This window comes from Bubalus bubalis, chromosome 24 (assembly GCF_019923935.1).
Source record: "Bubalus bubalis isolate 160015118507 breed Murrah chromosome 24, NDDB_SH_1, whole genome shotgun sequence".
NCBI classification, from domain to species: domain Eukaryota; kingdom Metazoa; phylum Chordata; class Mammalia; order Artiodactyla; family Bovidae; genus Bubalus; species Bubalus bubalis.
The window spans coordinates 14,000,738-14,028,095 of record NC_059180.1 but is presented as its reverse complement, the minus strand read 5'-3'; the positions used below and the strand labels follow the sequence as shown (position 1 = coordinate 14,028,095).

General features: G+C 44.1%; 1 protein-coding gene across 2 annotated transcripts; it reads left to right on the top strand.

The window, feature by feature from the left end:
- Nucleotides 1-208: 208 nt before the first annotated feature.
- On the top strand, nt 209-27,358 carry TMEM248 (transmembrane protein 248). Of its 2 annotated transcripts, none has more exons than XM_025275310.3 (7): nt 209-534; nt 15,948-16,124; nt 19,102-19,387; nt 21,005-21,155; nt 22,145-22,328; nt 23,658-23,801; nt 24,645-27,358. In XM_025275310.3, exons 2-7 carry the CDS (start codon nt 15,966-15,968, stop codon nt 24,663-24,665), a joined length of 945 nt encoding a protein of 314 aa, XP_025131095.1. In that variant the 5' UTR covers nt 209-534; nt 15,948-15,965; the 3' UTR covers nt 24,666-27,358. The 2 variants fall into 2 exon arrangements, with proteins under 2 accessions (XP_025131095.1, XP_044792201.1); XM_044936266.2 differs by lacking the exon at nt 209-534 and adding an exon at nt 1,287-1,305.

Below are 27,358 nucleotides of genomic sequence, written 5' to 3'. Positions count from 1 at the left end.
TACAAAAAGCACAGGGACACACAGAGATCCACAAACATGCACCACTCATGCATACTCCGCGCAATCACTCTGACTACCCACCACTCTTACACAGAACACGCAAAAGAACGTCCCGCACTCCACGCTGGCACGCACGCACCCCACGTACTCACGTGCGAGCCCCCCACGTGACCCCGCTAGGAAGCGTGGCCTCCGCCTCCAGCGACTGAGGAGTCTTGTCCCCGCCGCGCCGCCGTCGGACGCCAGGTGTCGGAGGTCAAGGCGGCGTTGGCCGTGGCGTTTTTTTCTACCCGGAAACCACGGAAGCCGGACCTGGTGACGAGACCGAGCCGCGGCGGCGGGAGCCCGACTGGCCTCTGGTCCTCGCGTCGGCCCCGCGGAGCCGGACGCTGCCCCCGGCGCGGCGGGGAGAATGGTGCCGAGCGGCCCCGGGCCGGCCGCGCGCCGCCGCTAGTGAGCTCCGAGCGGCCGCGGGCGTCCGGCGAGCAGCTGGCCCGGCCGGGCCCGGGGCGCGCCGCTGCCCACCGGGGCGGGGTGAGCCAGGGCGGACGGGGGTCAGGGCTCGGCCGGGGCTGACGAGGGCCGGGAGGGGATGAACTGGCTGGGTTTCGCCCTCACGTCTCGGGCTGCAGCCCCGACTCCAGCTGCTGATGGGGGTTGGTCCTGGTCCGGCCTAGGCTGGTGGCCTCGGCCTGGGTCGCCGGCCACCGGGGTTTGTCCACTCGCGTCCCCGGAGCCAGCGTTCCCTGGAGGCCCTCGAGATGGCAGGACTTCCCACGTCTGGAGCCCAGGCCTGGATAATTTGGATTTGGCACGGGGAACGTGTTGGTGGTTTGCTTTTGTTGACTTTGGGACGCGTTTGCGTTATTCTTCCATTTGCGAAGGATACACATTTCAAGATGGGAGGGAGAGACTTGGGTACGTGCGACACTTGAAGTGAACTAGTGGTATTTTTTTGTGTGTCAAGCTTGGTAACTGTCCAGAGCGGGGGTGGATTATCATCCTCACTTATATTTTAATAAACTAAATTGAGTGGCTTCAAGGTAATCTAGAGGCCGGTAATTCTAGTTCCCTTGATAGGCACCCTCTGGAATAAGACTAGGCCTGTTGTGCTGCTTTCGATCGTGTAAACACCATAATCGGTGGACAGCTGGTGAGGGGGCCTTTGTTGAAGAATCCGGTGTCTGTAGTTTAGTTCTCAGCCGATGACAGCCTTGGCTGAGTGTTGAATGATGAGCTGCTTTGCGGTCTGCCTGAAAGCAGGAAAGCTTGTGGTTGCTGAATTGCTACTTTCCCGCCTCAAAGGTGAGCCCTCTCGGGGAGGTAGCGGGAGGCTAGACCCCAGGGTTGGTGATGACTGTTGGTTTGTCCCTGTAGCACTCTTTTTGGTGAGCTTGGAATCTGAGCTTTTTGTATCCCATCTGTAGATAGTGCTCGGTTCCGGCTTGAATGATAAAAGCACCCTCCGCTCCCTCACTGCATCTAAGAAATCTCAAAGGAAATAGACCTGTTGTGCAACTGAGATATACTTTATGACTCCAAGACTGTTTACTCTGGGAGTAAGGAGGCAGTGTGTTGACTTCCTAGTAAAGGTTGGGAAGAATTTCTGTGGCCTAATTGAGATGGACTGGAATCAGGGCTGCGGAGGGCGTCTGGGTTCTAGGATCACAAATGCTGATGGAGCGCACCTGCTCTGTTGGGGCGGGAGCTGCAGCTGCTGCAGGGAAGCGAGACAGACCTAAGTGCAAATATAGTTTTTGCTGGCCAGGGACTTAATTAGAGAAAGGGATGGGGGATAAAACGTGGCAGGACTTAATTGCCATATAGAGATACCAGCTATTAGAGATTTCCTTCTGATTAGGATCAGAAAACCTTCCTAAAGGAAGTGACTTTTTAAAAAAAAGTTTTAATTTTTTTGTTGTGGTACAGCCGATTAACAAACTATGTTGCAATAGTTTGAGACGAACAGTGGAGGGACTCAGGCATACATATACATGTATCCATTCTCCCTCTAGCCCCAGTCCCATCCAGGCTGCCACATAACCTTGAAGGAAGTGACTTTGGAGGTGGACCGTGAAGGATGGGGAGGGTTTGGGTCATTACAGATTTGCTGGGAAATAGAAAGCTTGGGCCTTTGGTGGAAGGGCAAACTAGGTAGCTAGGCAGTAGGTGTCTGGAAGTATTTGCAGAGACAGCTGGTTAAGGGTTGAATGCTTTTCTGCTTCAGAAAAACACAGGCTACCGAGTCTGACTTCTGGTGGTTTTCTGGGTTAGAGAACTGTTTGCATTTGATGTTTGTGTCTTCTTTTGTTAAACAGCCAATGACACGAAGCAGTGCTTAACTCATTTTAAAGACAATGAAAAAAGATGCTGATTGTAATTCCTGTCTGGTATTAACAATCAGGAAATTAAATGTGCTGTCCTCGAGTGGTTTATGTGCCTGTGTTTAGTTTGCAGGAGCCCAGCTCTAGTAACATCTCTGCCACTCTGGCTGCAGCCGAGTGATAAATGGCCGACTTTTAGCCATCACCTGAGTGTTTTTAATGACACTTAGTTCACTTCACAGAGATGCTGTTTGTTTCTATTACCCAGTTGTTGAAGAACTGTTGAGGCTGTTCAAACAGGACACCATGTAATTGCCCTGGAATGTTATGATTAGTCTTAGGACCTCACTGGCTTCAGCCGTAGCTTTTCGTTAAACATACTAGGGACCAGCTTAACTTTTTACTCCTCCTCTTTGACTCCTCTTCCCTCTCTCCCCACTGCTCTGTCTCCGCCTTGTTACAGTCAAGTGTCCTAAAAAGAGTGGTCCTAACAGGGATGGCAGGTCTACGGGATGTTTTTGTCACTGTTAACCTGCTACAGAGTGATACTGACTTGTGAGAGGGCTTTACAATTTTTTAAGATAAGTTAAAATTTTTTTTTCACTGAGACATTGCAATTAAAATGAAAAAAAGGTAATGGAGGAAAGATGATAAGAGTTTTTAGCAAATTAAATTTCCATTTAGGATTTGTTTGGTAAATGTAGAAATCCTTAAATTATCTTTTCCATACCAGAGGTATGCACTCTTTCTGTGTATAATTATAAACCTGGGGACTGTAGAGCAGTGTCTGATGGTGCTGGCATTTGCCATTTTGGGCTATTTGTTTTAAAATGCTGTTTTCAGAACATATCCCAGTCTTGACACTGTGTTCAGATGTTATGATTCCATGTTGTGTTCATTTAATCTTGTCATCACTCATGATTTGTTTTCTTAAGTATCTGTTAATTAAATCCCAAATCATTACATCTCAATCCAAAGATACTTTCAGTTTGGTTTTTAAGTAGGTCAGCAGTTAAAAAAACTAAGAACAAAGAAATGAGTTATTTTCAATTTTGGGACTAAGATGAATTTATTTGTTAAAAAGAGGGATCATGTTGGAAATTCCCATGATTTTATGTCATGATTTTGAAAACGGAGCGATGCATTAAGTAGTTACAAGTAAGTAGAAATACAGCCAGTCTGAATTTTGGAAAATAAGTCATGAAATTATATCAGCCCACATTGTTTTCCTTTTGTCTTTATTTGAGTACTGTTATTGCCTAAAATGCACATTTAGCAACTGAAACTTTATGCTTTCTGTTATTTCCCTTTTGATCATTTAAACTTGTTGAGTGAAACAAGTTTTTGAGAGTCTCTTCTGCCTTGTAAGTTGTATTAGATTAAGAAACAAGAAACTATTGGCAGGAGATTCCACTCATCTTTGCTTTATACTCTGGTAAAGGTGCTGAAGTGGGAGTTGCCTTGCTAAAGAGATGGGAAATAAGGTAACCGTTTTAAACTTCAGAAAAAGTTCATTTTAATTGTGCTCATATTGAAGTCAGCTAAAATACACTATCCGTGGTACGTGAATTTTTTTTCCTCCTATCAGGCATTTGACTTGAAATCTACTTATCAACCCTGGTGTTGTGATTGATGGCACAGGTTTTGAGGTCAGGTGGATTAAGTCAGAATCTCAATTGAGTACTTCCTGTGACTTTTTGGTAATACAACCTTGTATAAATTCACCCCTTTTGATTTCAGTTTCCTCTTGGGTAAAGTGAGGATAGGCATATTTACTTGGCAGTGTTGTGAGGATTAGGAAATATGTATGTAAAGCACTTGGCACGGAGCCTGGCCCCGCACATGTTAAATGGTGGCTATTAAAAATGATCCTTAACCCCTAATGGGAGAGGTTTCTACTTATATCACTATTGATGTCTTAATTGCAAAATTGTATGACTGCTACTCAGTGTGTATCTCACTTGATGGGGTGGACTCTGTATTCAACATCTCCTGGGAGGCAGTGGAGCACTTGGTTAATGTCCAGGCCCTGGAGTCTGACTGGACTTGAATCCACGTTCATTTAGGACTTTGGGCAGCTTAGCCACTTCCTTATGCCTGAATTTCCTCATCTGTAAAGTACAGATGTCAAGAGGATAAAATATGTGCAAAACTCTTAGAACATCGTGCTTCACTCATCAAAGTGGGTGGTAAAGTTAGATGTTACTGTTGAGCACCTTCCCAGTGCCAGGCACTGCCCGAGGGAGGTGTGCAGAGAGCGTCACAGAAATGAGAGCCCACAGGAGCAGGATGCGTTTGGAGTTCAGTTGGGCTGAAGGAGGCAGTGGGGCTGGAGAAAAGCCACTGTTGAGAGACACTGCAGCCGTGGGAGCAGCGGGGCTGGTAACCGGTAACTGCTGGGGTGTAGGAGAGAGTCCCGAATGGCTGGCAGGGGTCCTGGGTAGAGAGCTGTCTTTCTTTACGAGGAGGAGCTGATGTGGAGACTTTGGATAGGCTTTGACCTGGATGGGTGGTTCGAGGTGCCTGTGGGTCCTCTCCGTGGAATGTTCCAGTAGATGGATATTTCCATCTGGAGTGAGGAAGTAGGTGAAATTGACAGGAAGCTGTGAATGAGTGTGTCCACCTTGAGCAGAGGCCCAGCCGGAGCCTGGGGGGAACCCCAAGTTTTGAAGAAGAGTGAGAAGGAAGAGCAGCCAGGAGAGGGAGGTCCTGGCAGCTGGAAGGTGGGGTCGCCCTTGGCATCCATTGCCACTGGGAGGTAATAAGGACCGAGACCCAGACCTTGGCTTCAGCGTCCAGACCTTTGTGGAGACCTTGACGTTTTTCTTAGACTTTGTTGCTCTGCATTTGCTTCTCTGAGGGTCTTTTCCATCTGCATTCACTTTTTTGTGGGGGAGGGAGGTGATTTCTCAGTGCTGGAGAGCTGGGTGTTGAGATTGCCCAGCGTTTCTTTGAGACGAGCCCATGTCCTCATCTCTGCTGAGTCTTGGATAATCCGGCATCGCATCCATTAATGTTCTTTATTAGCCTTAGGGTTTATAGCAACCAGCCTTAAAACCCTTTGACTATCTTAAACATCACAGGATATTTGAGAAGGCTACTTTAATTTTTACACTCAGAATGAGCCTCTCCCACATCAAGGTGACAGCCTGGCCTTTTCTCTTAGCATAAGACTAGCATGTTTCCCGCAGTGGGCGTTAGAACAAGCTTGCCTCCCTCGTCCTCCCTGTATAGTCCCCCTGTGGGTTCTTCCACCACTTCCCTGACTCCTAGTCTCCTCAGAACTTTGAAAAGGCGGTGACTTTATAAGAGAGTTTTAAGGAATTTCTCATTTAGCCTAAGGTCAAAAATTCAGTTTGATAAAATGGTGGTTTTATTGTTCATGTGAAGTGAACTTTTTGATCTGGGTCACAAGTAGTGTTTTAGTGTAACTTAAAATAAGTCAGGAACTGTTTAGGAAGTATCTGGGAGTGTGGAATCCCCATCCTGTGCAGAGATTCTAGTTTTAAACTGGAACAAGTCGCCATGTGGTATACTTTAAAGTACGTGGGCTGTGGAGAGGGGCAGAGAGATGCACAGAGGACTCGTGTATCGGCATGATGAGTGTTAATTTACTTCCTTTCCAATAAAATATCATAATTGCTAACTTATCTGTTTCTGCCTTCGCTGTTCCCTCGGGAGGCCTTCCTCTTTCACCGGCTCGCTCTCTGCCTGTGAATGTGTTGGTTTCCTCACTTCTCGTGACCCCCACGGCCCTTCCTCCCTCTCATTTGAACCAGTGGGGTCCCCCTGTTATCATCTCTTTACCGTCTGAGTCCCCCCAGCCAGAGTGAGGTTTCAGGGATCCCCAGTGATCTCTCCAGGTGGAGGATTGTGTTTATGCAAGCCTAAGTTCACCTGAGTACTCGAGGTTCAGAGACCCTTTCTTTTGTTACTGCTAATGCTGGGTCACCTCTTAGCAATATTTGGCTGATACTTCCTCCTCCTTGACACTCTTCTCCTATGCCTCGTAGGACCCTTCACCATCCTGGGCACCTGTTTAGCTCAAGGTCACCCCACCCCAACCCCAGGCTCTCCCAGCCTCTGCCCCAGTGGAGGAGCCCACGCTTGTCTGGGGAAGCTCTGCACCACCTGCCCTGGGAGCACGCAGCACCGGGCTGTCTGGAGGAGTCTAGTCCATGTTCTGATTTTAGTTTTTAGTCAATGTTCTGATTTTAGTTTTGGTTTCTCATAAATCCAAACACAGATCGCCGCAAGAAAGGCTTTGCCTTTGTTTAGCACAAGGACATATTAAACAACTGTCCTGTTTTCTGTTTTGTGTTTTTTTTTTTCTCTAGGTGGGTTTAACAAATTTTCTTTGTTGTTTATTGCCTTTATTAATGAAGAGAATGAATGGAATTAAGGTTTAATGAAATTTTATTTGGACCAGGAGACCAGCAGGGTCAATTGACAGTCATTTATAAATTTTAGTTAGAAATTATTATAAAAGAAATACATTCTCATGATGGAAATGTTAAAGAAAGACATAAAATCTCACCACCTAAAAGTAACCACCCTTGTTTACATGTTGAGGGTGTGTTATGTGTTTTTTTCCCATATTGGTGCTTGCGTAGCTCTCATACTTTAAAAACCTGAGATAACCTCATTTTGTGTGTTTTAGATCTGTGTTAATGGCTACATAGTTTTCCTACTGGGGCTGTGTTATACTTTAACCACTTCCCTACAACTGTTAGATATCTGGTTTTCCAGGTCTTAAAATTGTATATACTCCTGAGAAGACTGTCATAGTAGTTAAGTCTTTGTTTTCAGCAGTGAGGGTTTTCTCAGGTTAACTTGTTAGAGGCAGAATCACAGGAGAGTGTGCTGAGCTTTGGTGCTGTGGGCATGTACCTCCAGGCTGGTCTCCAGAAAGCTTGTAACAGCCTCTTCTCTCCCCCTTTTTAGGATCTCCTAACTTGCGGGTTGCTGGAGTTAACCCTAGGATAATCTCAGCATTGCCTTTTGCTTACTTAAAAAGCTGCAGCCTGCTGTTCAGTGTTGTCATTAAACTCGTCTCAGAGCTCCGGGTCCCGAATCGATGGACTTTGGTTGTGTGCGCTCACACTGTGGGTCCCGAATCGATGGACTTGAGTTGTGTGCGCTCACACTCGTGAAGTTGGCTCTTGATTGCGTTCTGTGTGCTTTACCTCCCTAGGCTTTGCAGGGAGGCGGGTCCACAGCCCAGGTCAGTTCTTATCTTTATCCTGGTGAACATCTCCGATTGGGGGTGGGATGCATGAGTGTAGGAGAGGTCAGCTGGTGTGCTTTCTCCTCCCCGTAGAGCTTAACTTATTTTTAATTAAAAGTGAGACATTTACTGTTGAGAGGATGACAGAATTTTCTTGTAATTCTTTGCAGGGGAGATAAATTTGTTTAGCCCTTGTTAATTCATCTTTGAAAACACTTGTGAATGGTGGAAAGGAATTTTAACTTTATGAAGTATTTGGACTTTTAATAATTTCACTTAAAAAAAACAAAAAATGCTTTTACTTTTTAAGTGAATCCAATAGGCCTCCTCTGGAACTTGCTCTAATTAAATTGGTGTATGTTGACATTGCTTGCTAATTTGGTGGTTATTTATGTTGAGATATATATACATGTTTATATGTATATGTGTGTTTATATATATGTGTGTTTATTTTCTAGAGTGATACGGTTTTAATGATAGCTTTAGAAGGGAATTCAAATTTTTTTTGTTTTTCTAAATATTTCATTATTGTAGTTCCACATAGCGAATAGTCCTAATTATTTTATATGCAATTCAGATTTCATTGTTTTCTTAATAAATGGAGCTCTAATTTACTGTTGACATTTTTGTTTCTGAAACCTACTAATATTTTATTTTTTAATTGAAGTATAGTTGATTTACAATATTAGTTTCAGGTGTACAACATAGTGATTTAATACTTTTGTAGATTATACTCTCTTTAGAAGTCTTATAAAATATTGGCTGTATCCCCTATACTGTCCACTACATCTTTGTAGCTTATTTATAGATGGTGATTTGTCCCTCTTAACCCTCTACTGCTATTTTGCTCCTCTCCCCTTCTCTCTTCCCACTGGAAACCACTAGTTTGGTGTATCTGTGAGTCTGTTTCAGTTTTGTTATATTCATTTGTTTGTTTCATTTTTTAGATTGTACCTATAAGTGATAAAATGCAGTATTTGTCTTCCTCTGACTTATTTCACTAAACATAAGACCCTCCAGGTCCACCTGTGTTGTTGCAAGTGTCAAGATTCATTCTTTTTATGGCTGAGTACTAATCCATTATATGTATATGGAATGTCTTCTTTTATTCATTCATCTGTTGATGGACACTTAGGACATAGGTTGCTTCCATGTCCTGGCTGTTGTAAATAGTGCTGCTGTGAACACTGGGATGCATGTATCTTTTTTAATTATTATTTTTGTAATAATATATACCCAGATACATACCCAGGAGTGGAATTGGTGGATCATATTGGTAGTTCTATTTTTAGTTTTTTGAGGAACTTCTGTACTGTTTTCCATAATGACTGCATCAATTTACATTCCCACCAGCGGTTTACTAGAGTTCCCTTTTCTACATCCTTGCCAACATTTGTGGTTTGAAGCCTATTTAGTGAATAGAGAGTTCTATTGCTCAGCATCCTTGACGGTATTTGGTATTGGCCGTGTTCTGAGTTTTGGCCTTACTAATAAATGTGTCCTGGTACCTTGTTTTAATTTGCATTTCCTGATGGTATATGATGTGGGAGCAACTTTTCATATGCTTATTTGCCACCTGAAAAATCTTTGTTGAAATGTCTGTTAAGCACATTGGCTAATTTTTAAATTGTGTTGTTTATTTTCTCATTGTTGAGTTTTTATAGTTCTTTGCATGTTTTGGAGAACAGTCCTTTATCAGATGTCTTCTGCAAATATTTTATCCCAATCTGTGCTTGTCTTCTTATTCTCTTGACAGTGTCTTTTGTAGAGCAGAAATCCTTCATTTTAATGAAGTCTAACTTACCACTTCCTTTTTTCATGAATGGTGCTTTTGATATCCTTATCTAAAAAGTCATCACCAAACTCAGGGTTTTCCCAGTGTACCTTCTAGAAGTTTTGTAGTTTTGCATTTACTGTCCGGTCTGTGATCCATTTTGAGTTCGCTTTTGTTAAGAGTGTAAGGTCTGTGCCTGATGCTGCTGCTGCTGCTGCTGCGTCGCTTCAGTTGTGTCCGACTCTGTGCGACCCCATAGACGGAAGCCCACCAGGCTGCCCCGTCCCTGGGATTCTCCAGGCAAGAACACTGGAGTGGGTCGCCATTTCCTTCTCCAATGCATGAAAGTGGAAAGTGAAAGTGAAGTCGCTCAGTCGTGTCCGACTCTTAGCGACCCCATGGACTGCAGCCCACCAGGCTCCTCCGTCCATGGGATTTTCCAGGCAAGAGTACTGGAGTGGGGTGCCATTGCCTTCTCCGGGTCTGTGCCTAGATTCATCTTTTATGGCGTGCATATGTGCAGTTGTTCCAGCAGTATTTGTTGAAAGACTTGTCTTTGCATCCTTGTATTGACTTTGGTCCTTTGTCAAAGATTAGCTGCCTGTATTTATGTTGGTCTGTTTCTGAGTTCTCTGTTCTGTTTCACTGATACAGTTGTTCTTTTGCCACTACCACACCCTCTTGACTATGTAACTTTATAGTAAGTCTTGAAGTCAAGTAGAGTCAGCCCTCCCACTTTGTTCTTCTCCTTCAGTGTTAACTGTTTTGGTTTTTTACCTCTCCATATAAACTGTAGAGGAAGTTTGTTGATACCCATAAAATAGTTTGCTGGGATTTTGATTGGGATTGTGTTGAATCTGTAGGTCAAGTTGGGAGGAACTGACATCTTGACATACTGAATCATTGTATTGACGAACATGAAATATCGCTCCATTTATTTAGTTCTTTGATTTTGTTCATGAGAGTTTTGAACGTGTACGTGAAGTCGCTCAGTCGTGTCCAATTCTTTGCGACCCCATGGACTGTAGCCTGCCAGGCTCTTCTGTCCATGGGATTTTCCAGGCAATAGTACTGGAGTGGATTGCCATTTCCTTCTCCAAGGGATCTTCCGAACCCAGGGATCGAACCCGGGTCTCCCGCATCATAGACAGACGCTTTACCGTCTGAGACACCAGGGAAGTCAAGTTTTCCTCATATATATCTTGTACATATTTGTTAGATTTATCCTTAAGTATGTGGCAAGGGGAGTGCTAACGTAAATGATACTGAGTTGTTCCTGTTGGAACATAGAAGAGCAATTGGCTTTTGTATATTAGCCTTGTATTCTGCAGTCTTACTGAAATTACTACTTTATTTTTCAGTGTAAGTCTGGACTCATTTGATTCATTTAAGAAACTTATATTTTAAAATTACCTACTTTGTGTTTAGATATTGATAAGTAGAGACAGTAAGATGTTGTGTCTCCCAGCAAGAGGCTTACAGCTTGGTTGGGAAGGTAGACATGTGCACAGGCAGCTGCGGTGAGGTATTTCATTCTGTGTGAGAAATTTTTGGCGTATACTGGGGACATAAGGGTGAAAGTCACTTCTCCCTGAGGGACTGCTAGGGGTGGGAAATGTTTCATAGGATGAGGTAACCCTTCAGCCGGAACTTGAAAGAGGGGAGTTGAAGTAGTGAGAAATGGCGTTATGACGGTCAGGAGGACCTGTGGACTCAGTTGCAGGCAACTGTAGTGTTGTCTAATGTGTTCTAGGAATTGTAGGCAGTCAGTCAAACCATTAAGCAGACAAGACGTAGTTTATGGTGACTATAAGGAACTTGGACTTTATCCTTAGGTCATTTGGAGCTCTGAGATAATGAAGCAGTGACAAGATTAGATTTGCATTTGAAAAAAGCCACTGACAGGAAGATGAATTATTTGACCCATAGTAGGAAGATCCAGTTGAGACTCGTAGCAATAGCTGCAAGTGAAGATGATGAGGGCCTGAACTAAGGGGAGTATCAGAGGAGTATGGAAAAGAGGAGTCAGAAGTAAGAGATGGTGAAGAAATAGAATCTTAGCTCTTAGTAGTTGCTTGGGTATGGGGCAGCAGTAGTCTAGGATGTTTTCCAAAGGTCTAGGTTGAGATGGGAATACAGGAGGAAGGGTCAGATTGGGCAGGAATGCAGGTTAGTTCAGTTTTTTGACATGTTGTAGAATATATTAAGTACAGGGATAGTCAGTGGGCACTTGGATATAGAGGTCTTAGGGCTGTGGGACATGTGGAGGACTGATGCAGTGGTCAGTCTCCATCATCTTAAGAAGATGGGGCAGAGCAGGTAGATCTGAGATAACATTTTGGGAAGAAAATCCACAAGATTTGCTGATGGATTAGTTTGATGATAGTGGTGACGGAAAGTCATACAGCTAAACGAGGAGTGTGTTGAGGAAAGTTTACATTTTGAAATGCTTCCACTAAAAAAAGAATAAAAAAATCTGAGATAAGATTCCAACTGCAGAGGTTAGAAAAACCAAGCTGAGCTAAGCCAAAGAAGGCCAGTGCTGAAAAATAAATTTTTTTTAATGTAGAAAGTACTAAAAAAGAAAAGGAATTATCTAGATATAATCTATAAACCCAAATACTACTTTTTTTTGAAAACACAAATACAATACAGCTCTGGTAAGACTGATTAAAAGGAGAGAGAAGAAGACAAACACATCACAACATTTGTAATGAAAAAGAACAGGACTACAAGTAAAAATTGAACAAATCACCAGATAATACTGGCTTCCCTGGTGGCTCAGACAGAACAGAATCGGTCTGCATTGCAGGAGACTCGGGTTCGATCCCTGGATCAGAAAGATCCACTGGAGAAGGGAATGGCTACCCACTCCAGTATTCTTGCCTGGAGAATCCCATGGACATAGGAGCCTGGCAGGCTGCAGTCCATGGGGTCGTAAAGAATCAGACATGACTGAGTGACTAATACTTTCACAAGTAAAAATTGGACAAATCACAAGATAATACTGTGCCAGAAATGTTAAAAACCAATATAATGTGCAGTTTCCTAGAATAATGTCTTATCAAAATTACTAAAAATAGAAGATATAGATTTAAAAAAATATTTATTTATTTTTGGCTGTGCTGGGTCTCTGTTGCTGTGAGCGGGCTTTCTCTAAATGCAGTGAGCAGAGGCTACTCTAGTTTTGGTGCGAGGGCTTCTTGTTCAAAACAGGGGCTCTAGGGTGTGAGGGCTTCAGCAGTTGCAGCACATGGGCTCAAATAGTTGTGGCACATGGGTTTTGTTGTCCCAAGGCATGTAGAATCTTCCCAGACCAGGGATCGAACCTGCGTCCTCTTCATTGGCAGGCAGATTCCAACCACTGGACCACCAGGGAAGTCTAACTTATTTTTAAAGCAGGAATAAGTAGTTAAGACAGCCCGTCAAAATACAAAACTAAAAAAAACTTGAGTCCAGATGTTTTTTTGGTCAAGGTCTATCAAACTTTGGGGCTTCCCTTGTGGCTCAGCTGGTAAAGAATCCACCTGCAAGACGGGAGACCTGGGTTCGATCTCTGGGTTGGGAAGATCCCCTGGGGAAGGGAAAAGCTCCCCACTCCAGTATTCTGGCTAAAGAATAGGGCTGTATAATCCATGGGGTTGCAAAGAGTTGGACACGACTGAGTGATTTTCACTTTATCAAGCTTCCCAGAGAAAGAAGCAAATATATATGTTTTTCTAGAAAATAGATGAGTGAACACAATTAGTTAATCCTATGATATTAGAATGACCTAACCATACTAGTCAGGGAGTATATATAGCCAAGGAGAGAATGATTTTGGCTGTGAATAGATGTGGAAATTCAGAGTAAAATTTAGCAAACATAAGTCAGCAATATAGTTTTAAAAGATCACGATTATATTAAATTTATTCAAGGAACGCAAATAAATCGTTGTGAAAAAAATCAATGAGCATAGTTCATGTTAACAGATTAAAGGAGAAAAATTGATTGTTCAGAGGTTGCAGATAAAGCATTCATTAAAATGTAACAGTTATAATGAAATTCTCTTTGCAAACATGAAATAGAGGGTGCTTCCTTAACCTGATGAGGAATTTCTTTCAGAAATCTTTAACATATACCACATTTATTAGTGAAGCGTTAGAAGCGTTTCCTTTAAAGTCAGGAATGAGGCAAGGATTCCTATTATTGCCCTTCTGTTCATTTCACTGAAGGTTCTAGTCCAAGTAGTAAGAGAAAGAAAAAAGATGAAACAAGGGTTGGAAAGAAACACTGTTACTGCTTGTGGAGTTACTGTCAAGAGAAGCTACAGTCTAATTCGAATTTGAAAGATTGTAGCAAAGTGTCTGGAATTGAGATCAATGTACAAAAGTCTATTGCTGTTATATAAACTAATAACAATGGAAAACATCATTTTTAGAAGATACTGTCAATGGTAGCTACATAAATTATCTTTGAATCAATCCAACAAGATGATTAAGAGAAAATTAAAAAAAAAAAAACTGTTGAAAAAGAAAGTGGACCCAAATAGATGTTTACTGCTAGAGGATATGAGGTTTCTTTAGAAAATGATGAAAATGTTTGAAAATTGATTATGGTGATGGTTTTCCAATCTGTGAATTGAATTGTATACTTTAAATGAGTGGATTACATGGTGTGCGAATTTTATCTTAATAAAGCCCTTAAAAAAATTAAGAACCTGTCATAGGGCCCAAAATGTCATAAACCATATTTAAGGAAAACCCACAGAATTGGAGTAGTTATATATAATGTTTAGAAAAAATTGGAAAAAAGGTCCAGTGTTTAAAATATCCCAGAACAAAAAACCTTTGAATGTTAATAAGACATAGACAAACAACCTACTGGTGAATGGCCGAAGATTCAGGCAGTTCACCTAGGAAGAATCTATATGGCTGATAAAGAAGTAAAAAGATACTCTTCTTTTCAGGGAGATGTAATTTAAAATAATGGTGAGATACAGTTTCACACAGAGTATCAAATGTTGGCATGAATGTTGGGAAATGGAGCCAGTGCTTTCCTTGCAGTGGGGGGCTGGGGAGAGGAGTATAAACTGGGACGACTTCCTCAGAGAGTCTGACAGTTAGTCAGGTTGCAGATGGGCCTACCTCTTTGTGTTAGAACCACTCTTGTGCCTGCTGTGGCGTCCTCTGTGAGTGAGACAGTGGGCAGAACCCGAGATAACTCAGCTGTGATACAGTTGCATCGTGTACAGCAGCTAAACCCAGTGGACTGGGTCAACAGATTGTGTCTCAAAAAGAGAAGGTTGAGTCAAAGCCTTGTGAAAACAGGTACACAGCCACACAGCCTGGCTTGTTGCAAGTGGTTGCTCTTTGTTCTTAGGTGCTGTTGATGCGTCTTTTTCTCTCTCAACTTTAAAAGCTGGCACATATTTTAAAAATAGATGTTAGTATTGTAGCCTGATCATACATACAAGAACTTATGTGCCTCTGCTGTTCTTGGGGCCAGGAGCCGGGCTGTAGCAATGAACAAGACGGGCAGCGTCTCTGCTCTCATGAAGTCACGAAAGAGGGATGATAAGACTGTAAACAAGTAGAAATTTAACTGAACAGTGTGAAAGGAATTGACGCAGGGTTCTGGGAGATCGGGGATGGGGGGTAGTCACGGAGGGGCTCTCTGAGGAGCTGACTACTGAGCAGAGACCTGCTTTTGAAGAAGAGCAAGTATGTGGAAGTTTAAGGGGGTAAGGACTCTAGGCAGAGGTAAAAGCCTTCAGGTAGGATATGTTCAAAAATTCCAAGGACAAAATAGGAAGAAGTTTAGCAAAAGGAGTGCAAACCTGTGCTTTGAAAACTGCAAAATACTGAAATAAATGAAAGAGAACATAAATCAGTGCAGAGGCACCCCAGGTTCGTGGACTGGAAGACAAATATTGGTAAAGCGGCGGCACTCCCCAGACTGATGTGTAGGTTCAGGACCATCCCTCTCTAAGTCTCAGCCGACTTCCCTGTAGAAATTGAGAGCTGCTCCTGAGAAAGATGAGTGTGGCCAGCGCCCAGTGAATAGGGGAGGGAATGTTGGTGGAGATGGAGTTACTGCGGCTGGCGGGGCTTCTGGATCATGACACCCTGTGGGCCTTGACAGGAAGGCTCAGCTTTAAGCAGGGGAGTGATAAAATTCAGTATTTGTTGAGTGCCTGCTCTCTACCAGGTGCTGGAACGGGCAGGAGCATGGTGGTGAACAGGATGGAACGTTGAATAAATAGAATTCCGCTCTTCAGTGGTAGGAAATGAGAGCACCCTCAGCTTATTTTTGTACATGTTGGCATGTATTTGTGTCGTATCAGTGACCTACTTACCTGATTTCTTAAGTAACGTGGAGGTAGCAAATGTTCCTTAAAGAATAATTAAGAAAATTCCAACCAAAAGAATGTCTTTCAAAATCCTACCATTTGGAAATAATGACAGTTAATATTTAGTGTTTGTTTTTTTCCCCCTTCTAGTCTTTGAATGGATTTATGATCAAACAGTTCTCAAGTTCAATAACGTGTGACCTCCTCACCCGCCAACCCCATTAAAGAAACAAGTGAGTCATAGGTTTTCTTTCGGCGAGTCTGTCAGTGATTCTGATGAATTCCTTTCAGGTGGAGCTGATCAGAATAATGTTCAACATCAACCCCCTGGAGAACCTGAAGCTGTACATCAGCAGCCGGCCCCCCTTGGTGGTGTTTATGATCAGCGTCAGCGCCATGGCAATAGCTTTCCTGACCTTGGGCTATTTCTTCAAAATCAAGGAGATCAAGTCACCAGAAATGGCAGAGGTACAGTGAATTCTCAGTTCTCCTCTCAGACAGGCTGGGCCTTTGTAGGGTGGGGAAACACCTTTTGGCTCTCCACATGCCTTTCTTTGGTTCGTGACTTATTTATCCCAGTGAGAAGGAGTCATATTTATTGAGAATTTTTGGTCTTCATCTTGCAGTGACTCACTTTGGTAAGAAATAACCTAGTCAGATAGTTACTGATTTAAATAATGCTCCCAGCTTTAGTGAGACTTTCAGCAATGAAGCATGTATTTTAGAAAGTGTATTTGTACAATGTGTCAAGAAGTTTGAGAACTAACTTTTTGCTATTCACATTAAATTAGCTAATTGCAATTTTAAAAAACCATAAGCATTTATTTTAAAACCATATATTGTCATGGAGTTTTATACTGTACTGAAAGCCTTTTAATTGGGAAGAAAGAATTATAAAATATTAGAAAGCAGGATTTTATTTCCAAATACATTTCTCTTATCAAGGAAGACTTTAGTTATCTACAAACTTGCCTTACAGATTCAGTTTTTGGTCAGTTTAAATGAATTATTTGGGCATTGCTCTTTAATTGCTAATCTAGGTATATAGTGGTTTTTGAACAGTCATAATACAGATTTTATGTTTTTGGAAATTCTCTAGGGGTCCAATGGTTGACTCAGTGATTTGACTGCCAAGGGTCTGGGTTCAGTCTTTGGTCGGAGAGCTAAGATCCCACAAGCCATGCAGCACAGAGCTCCCTTCCCACCCCCAAAAGCATGTTCTTGCATATCAGAAAACAATAGTTAATAATGTTTAATAGAGATGAATGACAGTATACCTGTTAGTAAGTTTACATTATGCTGAACCACTGATATGGTGAATTTCCTGGTGGATAAGTTCCCTTTGGGACAACTTAGTTTCCATTCTAGTAGCTTCTGTGAGTGCCCCCTGAACTTTTCCTTCTTGGGTGTGTTCCTGGGTGGGGATGGGGGCGGGGGCGGGATTGCGTTCCTGTCACAGTGTGTGCGGCTCGCGATGGAGCAGAGCTCCGCTCAGTGGCGCGGGGATGGCGCTCACTCCTGTGCTCTGCACCATTTTGGATTATAGATGATCTTGGCAAGAGGAACCACCTTCTCTGAGACAGGGCAACAAGCTTGAGCTACTTCTCCCACTAAACGCTACCAAAGAGTTTCTTACCAGGAAACGTACTGGCTGGCTTAATTCTCCCTTTTCTGACCCTGCCTGAGTCTTTAGGGCTGAGAATGAACATTCTAGTCACAACCAAAGTTCTGCAGCATCCTGGCATTGCTCTCCCTCCAAGCTCAAGTCCATGTTGAATGCTCAGCCAGGGCCAGAGGTTAAGATGTAGCCTGGATAATTAGCCCTTGATAAGCAGAATGGAGCCCGACCTTGGCCTTGGCCAACTGTTCAAAATGGACTCGAGCTCTGCAGGAAAGCAGAGCTGCAGGATGCTGCAGAACTTTATGATTTAATTTAGGGATTTTATTTTCAAATGAAGAGCCTGGGTATATAGGGAAAGTTTGGGACTGTGAATCAGAAAACTTAATTCTGATTCTGCTGCTCTCACCTCAGCTGGAGTTGGAGAGTCCCCATTTTGCTCTGGGTCTCTTGGCTCATGTCTGGAATATGAAGGGGTGAGACTAGAATGTTCATTCTCAGCTCTAATGTTCTTGAATGGTCTGCTGAGTTTTCAGGTGTTAGGGAGAGTGTAATTTGAAATTGCTGGTTGCCCTCGTACTAAATGTCCAGTACTGATAAACTGGGGCTGTAAAGGTAGACCTGACCACTCGGGAATTACTTGAATGGCATTTTTAATTAATGTTAGAGTTACTGGATGTGTCATTTGGTTTGTCTTCACATGTGGCAGCTTTCTGTAGATACATTACTTGGGAGAAAGGAGTTGTGTGGAACAGCCTAGGTTGATTTGTTGTTGCCATTCTAGCCTGAGTTCATCTTTTGAGTTTCAGCTCAAATGAAAAAACACCCTGGTGGATAATTTACTATGTTGGTATCCGTTTTAAAACTGTTTATAGTTTAAACCATCAGTACAGATATAAAGAGAAGCGTGAGAACATGTTTTCTCCTCCCTTTTGAAATTGTTTCTGTCCTAAAGTGGCACCCAGGGTCCATGACGAGGGGGAGAAAGTATTAACATCAGGGTGGGTATTTACTGCAGTTTCATGTTCTCAAGAGAGAGAGCTCGGTGTAGAAAAGTGACCTTTTAAGAAAATATTTTAAGGCAGCCTTAATTTTTAAAAAATAGCTAATGGTACCCAGAGGAGTGGGGGGTGTGAGAGGGAGGTTTAGGAAGGAGAGACATATGTATACTTATGACTCATTCACACTCTTGTATGGCAGAAACCAGCACAACGTGGCAAAGCAATTAGCCTCCAATTAAAAATAAAATGATAAAAATAGCTCATTGTAACTGCTAAATGAGTTTAGATTAATACTTTGAATGTTTTACTACTTTTGTTCAAAGCTGTCTTTCCTTTTCTTTTTTTTTTTTTTTAATATATTTATTTATTTGGTTGTGCTGAGTCTTAGTTGAGGCATGTGGGATCTAGTTCCCTGACCAGGGATCGAACCTGGGCCCCCTGCATTGGGAGCCCAGAGTTTTAGCCACTGGACTACCAAGGAAGTCCTAAGCCGTCTTTTCAAATTTGATTCTGAGGCTAGATGATTTTCTGTAAGTATAATATCCTTTTTTCTCTTCACATATATTCCTGAGTTGTTTCAACTCAGTTTATTTAATAGTCATGCCAATGAAGAGTTCATACTTTAGATTTTGAGTGTGAGAGTGTTTGGAATTCCACAGTTCTGCCCGCGCAGGAAGCTGCGGGCTGTACTCCCACTGTCATTCTGAAGCACTGACTTGGAGGCACAGTTGCGCTGCTGTGTGATGCACACCGCAGGCTGGGACTGTGCCACTGCGCCGGCGGCGCTCAGACGTCTCACCCTTGCTTCTCTTCCGTTTTACCAAAGGACTGGAATACTTTTCTCCTGCGGTTTAATGACTTGGACTTGTGTGTCTCAGAGAATGAAACGTTAAAGCATCTCACAAATGACACCACAGCTCCGGAAAGCACAGTGACCAGTGGCCAGGCCAGGACATCCACGCAGTCCCCACAGCCCCTGGAGGATGCGGGCCCAGTGAACATCTCAGTAGCCATCACCCTCACCCTGGACCCACTCAAACCCTTCGGCGGGTACTCGCGCAACGTCACCCATCTGTACTCCACCATCCTCGGGCATCAGATCGGACTCTCGGGTACGTTGAGTGGCAGCCAGCTCCCCCAGGCTGTCTCTGGCCACAGCTGTTGCCACACAGAGCATGAGAGTGTCCGGTTTCCCTCCTCAGACTGTTGCTTAGTCTTTGTGCGTGTCTTCCCTTTTGTTGAGTTTGAACCAACAAAGTCAGAAGGAACCATTTCTACTACATCTTCACTTACTCAAGTGCTTGGTATGCAGTAGGTGCTCAATGAAGGCTTGTAAGTGGGAGACTGGGAAGAAACTATAAGGCCTATTTATGGTCTTAACATTTTTAAATACACATTTTTTATTCGTATTTTTAAAGTTTTATTGAAGTATAGTTTGTTTACAATGTCGTGTTAATTTCTGCTGTACAGCAAGGTAACTCAGTTATACATATACGCTTTCTCATCTTCTTTTCCATTACGGTTGTCACAGAATATTGAATGTAGTTTCCTGTACTGTGCAGTACGACCTTGTTGTCTATCAGTTCTATCTAATAGCCTGTGGAGGGGAGGGAAGGGTTGGGAGTTTGGGATTAGCAGAGGCAAGCACAGGTCTGTTCTCTGTATCTGTGAGTCTGTTAAACACAGATTGCTTAAATTCTGTTTCATCATGCTGGAGTTTTCAGTACATACTACAGATATTGCTGTTAGTCTTAAGTTTTTTTGGAATGCACTGGGCTAAATGCTAGGAATTAGAAAAAGCCCAAAATCTGGTCTCCTCTCTGCAATTTTGGGATATGAAAGAGACAAGCATAATGTAAGTTAATATTCATCAAGCACTTAAGAGTAGTTCCTGGCAGACAGGAAATGCTGTATATATGCTTGTTAACTAATATTAAACACCTGTGGAACATTGAGCGCTGCCCTTGAACTAGTACCAAACCCATGACAGACTGTAGGTGAATCAGGAGAAGGTTGAACAAGTAGTGGAAGCTGGAATAATCAGGAGGGGCTTTGTGTCAGAGAATTGGGCCTCAGAAGAATCATCTTTGGTTACCAAGAACCTTTTAAAGTCCTTAAAGGAACTGGGGAGTGCCTGGCAGTCCCCTACTGGCTGCTCCTGGTGAGAGGTATTCCCGAGTAAGGCAGTAAGGGCAACGGCTGGGTTTTCCACATAGTGGGTGGACCTTTTTCTTTTGCTGTGATGTTTGATACCTTGGTGTTCATTTGTACTTTTTCCCTCACCTGTCCCATGACCTTTCTTAAGTCTGACCTGCTGATCCTCAGTCTGCTTATCTGTGAAAGGGTTACAGTAACACTTCTTTGGTCTTGTTCATGGGATAGTGGTCCACTAAGTGAAGTAATGCATGCGCTGTGCCAATGGGGAGGACTCATGCAGCCCCAGCCTTCCCACCCAGGCATGGCCAGGCCCTGGTGTGGCCTCTCCAGGCGGTGGCCGAAAGCGGCCTGGCTGTGTTTGCCACATCGTGGGTCTGCCCGGTGAGCAGGCCTCAGAGTCTGGCTCGGAACAACCACTGTTATTCCCGAAACCCCGCAAAGGCAGGGGTCCCACCTCCTTGGGTTGATGGGATTCCTGGGTGGGTTTGATCTCAGGATTCAGTCAAATCCCAGAGAATCATAAATGTATGATTTCTTGCCTTATTTACCAAAACACTGATTTCTCTTTCCAGGCAGGGAAGCCCAGGAGGAGATAAACATTACCTTCACCCTGCCCACATCCTGGAGCTCGGACGACTGTGCCCTTCACGGGCATTGTGAGCAGGTGGTGTTCACAGCCTGCATGACCCTCACAGCTCACCCCGGCGTGTTCCCCGTCACCGTGTAAGTGCTCCCTGACCCCCACAGATGTATGTGCGAAGCTGTTTGCCGTGAACTTGACTAGGATGCTTTAGCAGCAAATTCTCAGGACAGCTGGCGTCACGTTACCTTGTAGAATTGTCCTCTCTGGGACTTGTCTCTAGGATTATTTCAGTTTAATTTGCTTTTCTGAGGTAAAACTCTGCATATAAATATCAGAGGGTTAGTGTTTCAGTAAGGTTGTAAAGGCATCTGGTTGTTTGCAGGTTTTAGACTTCCTTTCCTGTTGGTAGAAGAAGCCACAGGAAGGATGCGTAAGAGCTGATCCTGTGACCATAATGACGGCTTCTGAACAGTATTTTGTTCATTTCTATTATCCAGGAAGAGTTATATTTTAAATTGATAGTATAAATTGAACCTTCTTTTCCATGAAATAGTTACTGTTGCTGAAACTTCTTCTTCTTTTTTATTTTTTGAGCACCTGTCAGTGTTAACTGCTTTGCCTTTAAGGCTGTTCTTGCCTCTGCTTTCTCTGTAAAGGAGGTAATGATCTGTAAGTACATGAAATACACAAGGTGGAGCCTATTTAAGGATCTTAGGGTGAATCCTTTTTAAATAATTATCCTGGGATTAATCTGTTTTAGATGTTTGGAGGTCTGTAGGCCAAATTCAGCGTTATTTGCTGTTGGTTGTAACAGCTGATGGAGAAGTTTGTGTGGAAATGCCAGTGGTGACTGCAAGTTTAGCCTCTTTGAGAAAATGGGCTTACAGGAAGCGACTCCTTTCTGGTGAGAGGACCTAGGATTGAATTCCGAAAGCAAAAATCTTAACACCCAAACTCTCAAGTGTCGGTGCCTAGTTATTCTGTCGTGTTTATTAATTTAAAAAAAAAAAAAAAATCACTGAACTAAAAACATAATAGGCCTTATCTCAAGAAAATACGGCTGTCTCCGATTTCTCCTTCCCCACAAGAGGCCCTGCTCAGCGCCGTGTCCCACCCCCTTCTCCTGCAGACAGCCGCCGCACTGCGTTCCCGACACCTACAGCAACGCCACGCTCTGGTACAAGATCTTCACCACGGCCAGGGATGCCAACACAAAATATGCTCAAGACTACAACCCTTTCTGGTGTTACAAGGGGGCCATTGGAAAAGTCTACCATGCTTTAAACCCCAAGCTTACAGTTATTGTTCCAGACGTAAGTGGGAAGAATCCTGTGCGCCTGTGTGTGTCCAGCAACTGTTAGAGCAGACCCCGCTTACCTCCTTCCTTGGGTTAGCTTAGCTCCTGCCATTCTTGATCTCCATCCGGGTGGGGAGGCCAGCTTGGGGGAGGCTGGAGACTTGCTGAAACACGCCACCCCTTTGGTTAAGGAAATCGCTTCTGTTCTTCGTTTTCCACTTTGTCCAGCAGCAGTTATGTATCGATTGCGGCTGTGTGCCTAACTCAGAGGGGCTGCTGGGGAGGCTGGTCCGTCTTCCCCCTGCACACGCCCCTCGCTGAAGCGTCTGTGGTTAGTGGCGGTAGGAGCAGTGCACAGTGCGGCATCCAGGGAGGCCGATGTAAACAGGAGAGGACTCTGGCTGGAGACTGATGGGTGGGCTTTGACTTGACAAAGAGAAGAGGGGGAGGCCCTGTCCTCTGAGCTAGTGGGTGATTTGCCGGTTTTATTTGCTCCGCAGACTGGAGCCCACTTTTAAAAGACTGCACTGAATTTTTGTAAATGTTCTTCTCTTCTGTCAGTACATGCCAGGTGGATTTCTTTTCTTTTTGCCTGGTCCCTCTCTTTCCTTATGTCTCACTTTTATCAAGTTGTGGGCGTTGGAACACCAGGGCCTGCAGGAGCGAGCAGTGGAGCTGAGACTGTGCGGTGGGCAGGGGCCAGGTTCCCGAAGGCCCTTTGGGCCTCACTGAGGCGTTTAGATCTCAGAGGAGGAGGCCAGCACTGCCTGCATTTGGGCTGTAGGAAATTTGTAAAGCAGTGTGTCAGGAAGACTGGTCTACCCCCCAATAATGAAATGGGGTGGAGCCTGAGGAGGCCTGGAGCTGTGAGAAGGAACAGGAGTGGAGGCCTGGCTGGGATCTCAACAGCTGGCCGGGCCTGGTGGCAGTTGCCTGTGGCGCTCAAAGGCGTGAGTCCTGGCTGGCGTTTGCAGCCAGGGGCTCGTCGACGTGGGGAAAGGCCGCAGCCTCTATGGGGAGGAGTAGCAAGGGGTTAGAAACAGACTTGGGGGGCCAGCTGTGCAGCTTGAGGGCTGTGAGAACAAGAAGACAGAAAGGGAAGGGCAGGGGTTAAAGGCTCCGGGGAGAGTTTGAGCAGAGTACTGGTTTAGGAAGGGAGGGTGTGGGTGGTGTCTGGAACACCACGAGCTCTGGCTTTCCTCGTTGAGAAGACAGGAGAACCTTCTGTTCGCATGTGAGAAGGAACACTGAGGCAAGCCTAGAGGTTTTGCCCCCTGATGGCAGGAAGCCAGCCTTAAAATCTCAGTGACTCAGTGTGGGTGTCTCTCTGGTTCTCTTTGTTTAGGATGACCGCTCGTTAATAAACTTGCATCTCATGCACACCAGTTATTTCCTCTTTGTGATGGTGATAACGATGTTTTGCTACGCGGTTATCAAAGGCAGACCCAGCAAACTGCGTCAGAGCAATCCTGAATTCTGTCCCGAGAAGGTGAGTGGTGGGTGGGGTCTGGCCCAGGACTGCTGTGGAGGTCTCTGGGTAAAGTCCCAGTTAGTCCTATTTGCACTTACTGTGGATGATTCCTTTTCTCCAGGGAAATTAGTTCCTGTCTATCAGTAGCCATTGCCCCTCAGCCTATAATATGGTGTTGCATTTTCAATCATATACCCAGGTCTTTGGTGGGAAAAAACCATTCTCACATCCCCACTGGAGGGACTTCCCTGGGGAAGTCCCAACTGCTGCTGGACTCTGTCCTTCCAGCGTCCTGGTCAGGGAACTAAGATGCCACATGCTACACCGTGTGGCCAAAAAACAAAACAAGCGAAAATTAGATCATTAACAAATTACGTACTGGGGACTTCCCTGGTAGTCCAGTGGCTCAGACTGCACTCCCAGTGCAGGGGGTCTGGGTTCGATCCCTGATCAGGGAACTAGATCCCAAATGCTGCCATTGAGCCCTGGTCCAGCCAAATTAAATACTTTTTTAAAAAAACGACTTTAGAAATTCTGTATTTAAAAAAAAGTTCCCCACTGGAGAACAGCTAACCCTGAGGGCTGCCTCCGTTCCACTGAGGTCTGCATGCTGGTCACTTCCCAGAGCGCTGAAACTTGGCCCCATCTCAGCTCGGCGCTTCATGAGATCAGCTGATTTCTACTCATTACCTCCTAGATGAGCTTGATCTTTTTAGCGTTTAATCGTTCCCCCGCCTGGCAGATGCGTGCGTGTGGCTCCCTGGGTTCGGGGCTGAGCCCAGGCCCCCAGTAGGAGAGCTGGTGGGGCTGAGTTACCTGCTCGTCACTGCGTGACCGGTTGGCCGTCTTGCTCTCTCCTAGGTGGCTCTGGCAGACGCCTAATCCCACAGCTGCCGTTTTCCGAGAGAGACTGAAAGAACCATAATCATCGCCTGCTGAAGCCAGCCTGGGCCTGGATACTCTGTGAATACATTATCTTGCAATGTTGGGTTATTCCAGCCAAAGACATTTCAAGTGCCTGTAACTGATTTGTATATATTTATAAAAGTCCATTCAGAAATTGGGCCAGTGATGCACGTGCTTCGCACTGGGTGCCACCAGAACCCTTCAGCCTCACCCGCGGACTTGGCGGGATGGCCCACGCGGCCGGAGAGGATTCGCGACCTCGCTGCCGGAGCAGGCCGTGCTGTCTTTCCCGGGGGCCCGAGGCGTGTCACTGCTGTGGGGGAGGTTTGCTTTGGTTCTTGTTCAGCCCGATCTGTACAGAATGTTCAAAACAGTCTGCACCTTTGATATGATACTGCATTTCCAAAGCCACCCCAATCCAGTTTGTGGATTTTATGTGTCTGTGGCTTAATAATTATAGTAACAACAATAATACCTTTTTCTCTGTTTTGCTTGCAAGGAAACATACCTTTCTAAGTTTTTTTTTATCCCCCTCTTTTTCCCTTTGAAGAGAAAATAGTCACATTTTACTACTACTCTAGTTAGGAGAGATTTGTGCTTTTATCTTGAGTAAAAAGTTAAATATTTAAAAGTCACTTACTTGGTAAAGATCAAAGTTTCATTTTCCACGTGGACAGCGAAGAGCCTGGTCTTGTTTGAGTTGAGCTGGCTCAGAGTGCTCCACTGTCCTTTTTCTTCTCTGTTGTCCCTTACCTCTGGTATAAAAGTTGAAACAGCTTCCTCACTCCAAAGGGCTTCAAAAATGAAGTACAGATGGCTCTAGAGTGAAAGCGAGCCGTTCTCTTTTCTGCAAATGACAGTAAGGAGAGGAGAGGGTGATGGTTCAGTCTAATAGTCATGAAAGGGTTTCTTGTTTTCTTTGAGGAGGGAGTGGATTTTTCTTTCCCTGGTGTTTTATGGGGAGGTGTTTCATTTTTATGCAGTTAACATACTTGGAAGGAAATGGCAACTTATAGATACAACATTAAGAAAACGTTGGCTGTGAAATCTGAGGGAAAATGATTCTGATTTGCCATTTATCAGGAAAACCAAAAGCATTTTTTTTTTCTTATAACATTCTGATAATCTACTTCTTTTATCCCTTTTTCCTTCCAAACCATCTTCATTTTAAAATGGTTGTGCATCTTTTCTAGCCCTTTATCACTTGTGTTATTACCATTTTTCTTCACAGCTTTTTGCCTTACTGACTCAGAGTCATTAATGATTTCTGAGAGTTCTCCCAAGCAGTGATAGAGCAAAAGGGCAGTTAACAGTCTTGGGCGCGACTGCCCGCACTTCTTTCCCTTAACTCCAGGTCTGTAGCCAGTTCTAAATTAGAGCCAGCCCTGCAGTCTGAAATATATTGGCCTAGTACATTTTATCCCAAGTTTTTTTTTTTTTAAATCCCAGGCATTTTTGAATGGAAAACATTTGTGGGCTTTTACTGAAGGTTATTAAAATAATCATCATAGTAACTTGATACGTTAGTACTTTTTTTTTCCTTTTAGTACATTTCAAGCACAATAATCAGACTTGTCTATCCGTTTTTTTTAATGATATGAGTTGCTTACCTGATGCATAGCTAATCAGTTAATTTAGTTTTCTCTTTAGAGACTTTGAGACTTACAAGATGAGATTGAGAAAAAGCCATTTGCTTGGCCTTTAGAAACATCAGTATCATTAAGACCAACAGATTTTAGATGAAGCTGCTACTGAATTAATAAAATCCCAAGGAAGTAGAGTTACAGGAATAGATTATTAACTGGCAGAGTAATATAAAAGGAAGACAGGTGAAAAAAGTCAGTTTCACTGGTTCGTTGGGTCCAGCTTGTTGCTAATATTAATGACCCTTGTGTTAATTACAGGAACTGGCTGGCATCTGCTGGCAGGGGAGGAGAGACTCTGTTAGGCACAAGGAAAGGAAGTGCCAAAAACGCCTGGACAGTATGACTTGTCACGAGGCCAGGACACAAACACTTTAAACCCAGCATTCTCCCCTCACAGGTGATCTCAGATCTTACAGAAACCCAGTCAGGTGTACAAAGAAGGCTGGGGATGCCAGGGGTGTTGGGTCCACCGACCCTCAGCAAGTCCAGAGGACCCGTTACTATCCGGGCACTGACAGACAAGGCCCTGTCCTCCGCTGTCCCTCACTGGGAGGGCGGGGGACCTCAGGATGAGAAGAGGGTCGTAGACAGGGCCTGTCTCCCCTCCAGGGGCGACCCTGTGCAGAAGCACTGGCCCGTCCTCAGGCATCTTGGACTGGAGTCCAACAAAAGGTCAGCAACTTACTATTAAAACAGTTGTTTCAGATCATATTGATCTCTTTCCCTTTTCCTTTTGTCCTTCCACTGTATGACTTGAATCAGTTTTGATTCTACTTGTAAGTTTTTCTCGTCGTTAGGAACCTGCCACTTCTGTTGCGTTCTCTCGGGCAGTGTGTAGGGGTTCAGCCTCCTGGATTTTCACCCTCCTGCAGGCACTGTGGGGCTCCGAGGGCCAGCGGGTCCGTGTCACTCACCTTGCTGCATGATGGTCGGTAGCCGATCTGTTCCGGCATTCACTCCCAGGTTAATTTTCTGTGTTGAAACTGTGCACATGTGCTTTCCAGAATAAAATGTCTGAATTTA